The sequence below is a fragment of the Prunus persica genome, chromosome G1 (genome assembly GCF_000346465.2).
Source record: "Prunus persica cultivar Lovell chromosome G1, Prunus_persica_NCBIv2, whole genome shotgun sequence".
In the NCBI taxonomy this organism is placed as follows: domain Eukaryota; kingdom Viridiplantae; phylum Streptophyta; class Magnoliopsida; order Rosales; family Rosaceae; genus Prunus; species Prunus persica.
In genome coordinates this window covers 25,062,339-25,070,294 of record NC_034009.1, presented here as the reverse complement: position 1 = coordinate 25,070,294, position 7,956 = coordinate 25,062,339, and the positions used below count along the sequence as shown (strand labels likewise).

The window sequence follows — 7,956 nt, the reverse complement described above, 5'->3', positions numbered from 1 at the left end:
CACATACAATCACAGCTAAACATACCCTCATTGTTTTGTTACCAAGGTACTTGAACTTAAGCAGACGATCATGAAGGTTGAAGTAATCTCCAAAGAGATTATCAAACCATCTTCTCCAACCCCTGACCATCTTCTCCACTACCAATTCTCCTTTCTTGATCAAATAGCTCCCCAAGTCTACAACCCTTTGCTCCTCTTTTATGAACACAATGCCAAGACACAACCCAACAGCACTGAAATATCCCACAACCTAAAGAACTCATTATGCGAGGTCTTAAACCTTTTCTACCCTCTAGCCGGGCGCATCAAGAACAACCAGTTCATACATTGCAATGACGAGGGCATCCCTTTCGTCGAAGCTCGAGTACTGGATTGCACACTTTCTGATGTTCTCAGCAACCCTATACCTGGTGAGCTTAACAAGTTCATGCCCTTTGAACTTGATGATATTACCAATTCATTGCCCCTAGGGGTCCAACTCAACATATTTCAATGTGGAGGCTTTGCAATTGGTCAATGCGTTTCTCACAAGATTGCTGATGGGTCGTCGTATTTCATGTTTAGCAAAATTTGGGCAGCCATTGCTCGCGGAGACCAAGCCAACATAAACCCTCCGGAGTTTGTCTCATCCACACTCTTCCCACCAAAGGAGTTTAATATTGGATTTGATGGTAGCGTTGGCATCACAAAGGATAGAGTAACAAAGCGGTTTGTGTTTGATGCCTCTCAAATAGAGAACCTCCGAGAAAGATATGAACAAAGTATGCACAATATCAAGAAACGCCCAACACGTGTGGAAACCTTATCCACTTTCTTATGGAGTCGGTTTGTTGCGGCTACAAAGGATAGTACCTTGAATAAGTTGTACAGGGTGGTACATGCTGTGAACTTGCGTCCGAGGTTTGATCCACCATTGCCTCAAAGTTTTTTTGGGAATCTTTTTCGTTTGGCCATTACAGCTCCACTGCAAATTCCAAGTAGTGGTGGTAGCGATGAAGAATGTGGTCATGGCGTGGTGATCCCAGTGGTACGAGAAGCAATAGACAATATAGACAATGAGTACATAAAGAAATTACAAAAGCAAGGTGATGAGCACTTAGGTGTGATGAAAAAACGAGCTGATAGTTTTAAGAGAGGAGAGATGGCTACATCACTTTACTTTAGTAGCTATTGTAGATTTCCTCTTTATGACAATGATTTTGGTTGGGGGAGGCCTACATGGGTCGGCTCACCGGCACTCACCTACAAGAACGTTGTGCTTTTCATGGACACAAAAGAGGGTGGTGGAATAGAGGCATATGTTAGTTTGGAGGAGGAAGTCATGGCTAAGTTTGAATGTGATAGCGAGTTGCTCTCCTATGTTGCTCCGGGTGCTCCTATGCTAAGGAAATAAATTTCTCTGTGTAACTATATGTTTGTGTTACAAATAAAATGTCTGAGTTATTTGCAGTTTCATGTTTCAATAATCGTCAAGCTTTTCTCAATTAAGGCCTGCACTTTGAATATTAGTATATACAAAGTCTACAACAATATTTGGGTGCAAAAATCGGTTTGCATTTCCATGTTCACTTTAGTTGTGATTCACAAATCTACATCGTTATGATATTATATCAGAATCGTTTACAGTGAAGATTCATTAACCACAATTGAGGTCTTCTCTTCATAATAAAATTGAGGTCTTCTTTCCATAATAAAATTAAAATTTTAAAAACTCTCATTACAAGATAAGGTTTGATATGGCTTTGATGACCGGATAGGCTGAGAAGGTACTCAAGAGGAAGAAAAATGTGGAGACGATAACGGTGATCATGCATCGTTGATTGGTCTGGTAATTAGGACTGAATCTAAATTTTTTTTTAAATAAATGTAAAATGTTATATGCATATGTGTGTGGGTTTTTTTTTTTTTCCAGTGTCGATTAAATAGTAGAAGTACTGCACATTCCGTTGGATCCAAAAATATGTACGATTAATTTCATCTGATATCAATCATTGATAATAGTATGCAATTATTTATTTATGCTTTTGGGTTTATATAGCAAAAGATTGGGTATAACCAAGGTCTAAAATATCGAGAGTTTCGGAAATATCTGTGGTCCAAAAACACGGATATATCGATGGAAATATCGATATTAATAAAAATTAAATAAAAATCACAGAAATTGTGAGAAAAACTTGAAAATTTTTATTGAAACTTTAGAGGATGTTTATTTAGTCAATTGTCTATTATTTTATCACAAAAAATTGGAATAAAATGCATAGCATGGTGGGTTAGAGTGATTTAAGTTGATTATGCAGCGACCTAACGAACACTGTGTCTTTAGAAAATATGTAGTAATTAGTGAAAGAAAATTAAACGCCCCATAATTTTTTAGTTATAATAATTTACTACAATATATTGCATATGATAAGATATATGAGCTTGACAAAAAAAAATGCATATATATATAAGTAACTTAGTACCACATAAAAAAAATTCCTATTAAAGTTAAAACTTAGTATCACATATAATGAACAATATTAAAACTCAATAGTGAATAATAATACAACTCCATAAATATAACCAAAAAAAAATCCATGGTAAAATAATAAATAAAATTAAACATATGCCTAAATTTATCATTAGAGATTTTTTTTTAAATAGAAATTTATCCTAGATAATATTAGCTTGCAGAAATTTTTAAGACCATATAAATATTACACGTCATAACATTATTACCAAACTCATTCGCAGCGTGTTGGATAAGGCCCAGTAGATGGATGGGAAAGAGAGTGGTTCGAATCCCCTTGTTGGCAAAAGCGCCATTTCTTAACAATTTTAATTTATTTTTCAGTTTCAATCGCGATATTATCGATATTATAGATAATATCGCGATGCCCAAATAAAGCACGAACAAGTATGAAATTATCGCCTCCGACATTATCGCGATAATATCGACAAAAATATCGATACATTGACGATAATTAAGTGGATATGACCTAAAATATCGCCCATTCAAAAAAATAATATTATCAGCGAAATATTACCGATAATTTCGATATTTAAGACTGTGGGTATAACTTGCTAATTTTCAAGTTGCAGGTTTTTTTGTCGTGTATGTATCTTAGATGATGACAAAATGTGGTAGAGCCATGAATAGAGGAAAAAAAGAAGTCAATCATCAAAACTAATTTCCTACCTACAAGTTTGCCTCGCGACCTAATGAACGTTAACTAAAATTTGTTTCCTCAGACTTTGGTTAGGCTAATTCCAAATATCTTCCTAAAGCCTCCCATTTTGTACGTGACTTTTTACCTAATAACATACATACAAGGATTTTTCTTTTTTCAATAGGGTTGATTTCTTTCTTTCTCCCCAAAGTTAAATACACGAGCACTAGATTTTCCTAATAAACTAACTGAAAATTTCATCAACAAGAACTCTATCAATTTATGATGCCCAAAATAATGACTGAAAATTTGATCTTAAATATACTTACCTTTGACTTTGGGCAGACTAGAAATCTCCACCCTGAGTTTGAACTGGTCCAAGAAGTCTACATCCGTGCTAACTTCCCACAATGACACCATTGGCCATGCCTTGCTTCGCCTTGCTTCTCTCCTCTTTCCATCAACCCAAATCTTCTACTCCACAATCTCCCAATTTCAAACTCCACCTCAGAATTTTATAAACCCCTAATTTCTTCTCCAGCTTCTCCCAAAATCGAAGCCAATCTCAGTTTGCACAAACCCTAAGCTCTCTTCTCCAATTTCCCCTTCTCACCCAATTTCCCCCTTTGTTAGAACTGAGAAACCCTTATTCGAAGAGGTTAGATGTTAAAACGAAGTGGGGCCCAACGCTGGTAACAAACGTCTAAAAAACTGACAGAACGGGTAACTTGAGACCATTTTTAAAAGGTTGAGGGTACTTTGAGACGTTTGCAAACACATGTGGTAATCATATCTATAAGTTCATTTTCATGGCTTAATTAATGTAAATTTCATTTCCTCAATTTTTGTTTTCCCCATTTCTGCAATTGAGTTGGGTTTTTTCCCCCATAATTAATGTCTTGCACATACAAGAAAATGTTGTAATTTAATCTAGGTAGCCAACATTATGATGAAAAAAGTTGTGTTTTGTCTTCAAGCTTCAGTATGAAGCTTTGAATTCTCAGGGCATATCATATGAATGAATTATGAAATTTAGTAGCTATTTTTATTGTCTTATTCATTCCGTCTTGCATTTTTTAGTTGTGTCATTTTGGTACCAAAATGGTACCAATACCGATTTGGCACGGTACGGTACGGTACCAACTTTGACAAACGATAATATCATAACGTACCATATCGGTTTTAATTTCCGGTATCGGTAGCAGTACGAGCTCAATAACATACCGTACCATTCTGTGCCCACCCCTAATGTCAATTGTTTGGTGTCAACTTGAATTATTTAATTACTTGACTATATTAAATGGATTGAGCTTTTAATACTATCCTTACCTTACTAACTAATATACAACCCAAACACACCGGTTTAGATAAGGGGTTCTTAGATCTAGGTCCAAAACGATTAACTGTCAATGGATTTAGTCCATGCGTTTTTGGTTTTAGATGTAGGTCCTTTGATTTTATTACTATTTTTTATTATGTCGATTTTACCCTTTGAGGTAAATAAGGAAAACATTGAAAATCTAAATTTTATGAATTATTTACTTGTAATTAAATTTCAAAATTTAAATTTGGAATTCTTTCATTGATAATATTTATCTAATATATGGGTAAAATACAAATTAATCAATGAAAGTAAAGGCCCACATATTATACTAATCAATTAGGTAAGCACCCACATTAAATTATGTACCTAACATACAGGTAAATAGTGTTCTTATTAGCAACGAAAAAATTTAGTGATAAATCGTGTTACCTATAAGTCATGAACATAAAATAGATTACTACCTATAAGTTAGGAACATAAATTAGAAGACTACCTATAAGTCAGATACAAAAATAGACAAATAAAATTGTATGTTACCTATAAAAAAATGTACATAAAATACTATTATTCATTGTCTAAAATATGAAAAAAAAAAAAAAAAAAACACACACACACACACACACCTATATATATATCTACCTATGCAATAGGCAATATGACAATATACATACACCATAGGATAATTTATCTACAAGAGTATATACTAGACCTCTACCATAGGATGAACAAAAATGAAAATAATTACCAACTTTTCGAAGAAAACAAAAGGGAAAAGGAATCTTGTACTATGGAATGCCATGATCTTGGGTCACATTCAAAATCATCAGCATGAGGAGGCTTTAGAATTATATGTGGCAATGTACAGATTGTCAATTGCCCGTACAAGATCAACATTCTCTACCATAGGGTATATATAAATGAAGAATAGAAGAAGATGGAGAATGAAGAAGAAGATAGAGATGAAGAACAAGAAAGAAAAGCATGCATCTGGTTAATAAGCTAAATTCAAGGAAAAAAAAATGAAGGTTCGACATTTACATTCAAAATGTAATTATTCCCTTAATTGTACATGATCAAATCTAATCATTAATGGCATATAAATTCTCATTTTACTCCTTTTAGACAATAAGGATATAATACGAACAAAAAATTTAAATACAAATCAGATAAATACAAAAGTTTGAATCAACATGTCAAAGATGGAATGTAATCTACGTGGCAAACTAATCAAAAGACTTGTATCAATAAACAATAATTCGAGGACTAGACCCAACTAGTTGGATTTTTGGACCGCTATCAACTTTTCTATTTAGATAATACACGCTTAATTATAAGGCTAATGAAAAAGAAAACAGGCTTTGTACGCTCTTTTCATTGTCTTCTCCTTAGGGTTCTTCTTTGCTATATTCTCCATGGGTTATTCTTCTCTTCTCTAGATATTCATCTCTCCCTCTCTCTCATAGTCTCTCTAATATGCTTCTTCTTGCTTCTTTTCTCTTCTTTTGTCTTCATCTTCTCTTTCTTTATATATTTTGCGAAAATTAGATTATGAGTTTTTCTTCAATATCCATGCATTACACTAGTTTGGTTTTTTGTTTGTTTGTTTTTTTTTTTTTTGGGTCAGAAACTTTGATTTCAATTAAGGGAAAAGGCAAAGACGTCATACCCAAAAAAAATATAGTTACAGAGAAGTCCAAACATAATGGGACAACGAAAAGCAAACTAAAACATTAGATAAAAGGTCTGGGAGGAGGGAGGCGCAGCCAAACAGCAACAAATGCGTTAGTTCATGTAATTTTATCTTTTAGATCTTGGCAAAGACAAAAGAAAAAAAAAACAAAGGTCATATGAATCTTCCCAAACAATTAAAACAAAAATAGTCTAACGGAGCACTAAACATATTAAACAAAGTATAATTTAATTAGATTATTTATTTGAAACAACATCAAATGCCTTATAATTTTATGAATAAATAGTCAGTTTTCTCCGAAACAGATTGATACTATCCAACAAAAATTAGTCAGTATAGTCCGATCTAAGAAAAGAGCCCTAAATTGATAATGATTTTGCTTGGGGGACTGACCTACAAGGACCTTGTAGTTTTCATGGACACCAAAGAGGATGATGGAACAATACAAGTGTGTATTAGAGCATCTACAATGGTGAGAGTCATTTTAATTTTATTTCAATAAATTAAACTTTTGACTTGTAGCGGTAAAGTTCAGTTCATTTCATAGATTAATATTTCATTTCAGTGATCAATAATTCATTTCAGAGGTCAATAAAATGAATTATTAAATGAAATTCATTTCAATAAACTAGCACACCATAATAACTCTACAGCCTCTCTCTTATTGACACATGAACAACTTTACTTTTTACAATAACCTGAAAAAGAGGTACTCTTGTGTGTTCTCATTTAATCTCAACTTCTATTTCTTCATAAAAAAGTGTTAACATAATATTGTCACCAACCAAAGAAAATTTTGTTATTAATTTTGTTATATATATATATATAAAATTAGTCTCTTTTTAAAGATCTCTTTGAAACCACTTTAATTTTTTAATTCTTATTGTAATTAAATTTATTTATTTTATTTTATTCAATTATTTAAAAATATTTAATTTTTAATTTATAAGCTATTGAACTGCACCACTGCAAGTGAAACTCCAGTTCAGTTCGATAGCTGTCAAAAAAGTTCAATAAATTGAACTAAATTGTTGAATAACCATTGCGAATGCTCTTAACTTGGAAAAGGAAGTCATGGCTAAATTTGAAAGAGTTCATTGCCTATGCATCTCCAACTAATTCGAGCGCAAAATTAAGAGAATTAATTTCCCTATGTTGGTATTAATTCGACAAAGTATTGTTATTACTTGATCAGATAGTCACTACTAGTTTCATCAACAAATTTTGCTTGTAGTTTTACGGAAGGAGAGGTGGTTACATTATAGTTATTGGAGATTTCCTATGTATTATAATGATTTTGGTTGGGGAGAGTCCTACATGGGAGGGACCTTCAAGAACCTTCTATGTTAGGTCGATACCAAAGAGGCTCACGAAATATTCGTTTTTAATATTTTGATTTGTACTATTTCAATGGACCACATGTGTTATGAAACTAATCTATTAAATTATCTCAAGTGGGTACAAAACAATTAGGGGTGTAACAATAAATTTGGCTGATCCAATACACTTTTAGTTATTTATTTAAAGAGTTGATATAATAAAATTTAATTTTAAGATAACGTTGCTGTATTACTGTTTATCTATTATATATATATAAAGCAAAAGGTAGAGAATGGTGAAACATTCAAAATACCAGAAAATGCCTTTTGTTAATTCAAACATTAAGAATTGAAATTATTAATTAAATGAGGATAATATGGTAAATTCACATTTTTTAATATTAAAAAAATTAAAATTAAAAACAAAATAAGATAATAGGTTCTACTTTTATGGAACATAACTACCCTGTTATC

The 7,956-nt window shown here is 32.6% G+C and overlaps 1 protein-coding gene across 1 annotated transcript; it reads left to right on the top strand.

Moving 5' to 3' along the window:
* LOC109946874 (vinorine synthase-like) lies at positions 1-1,393 on the top strand. Its single transcript, XM_020556015.1, has one exon. It carries the CDS (start codon positions 71-73, stop codon positions 1,391-1,393), a length of 1,323 nt encoding a protein of 440 aa, XP_020411604.1. The 5' UTR covers positions 1-70.

Bases quoted from the DNA above. Each gene is read 5' to 3' on its own strand.
- LOC109946874 (XM_020556015.1), top strand. From the start codon at position 71: ATGAAGGTTGAAGTAATCTCCAAAGAGATTATCAAACCATCTTCTCCA.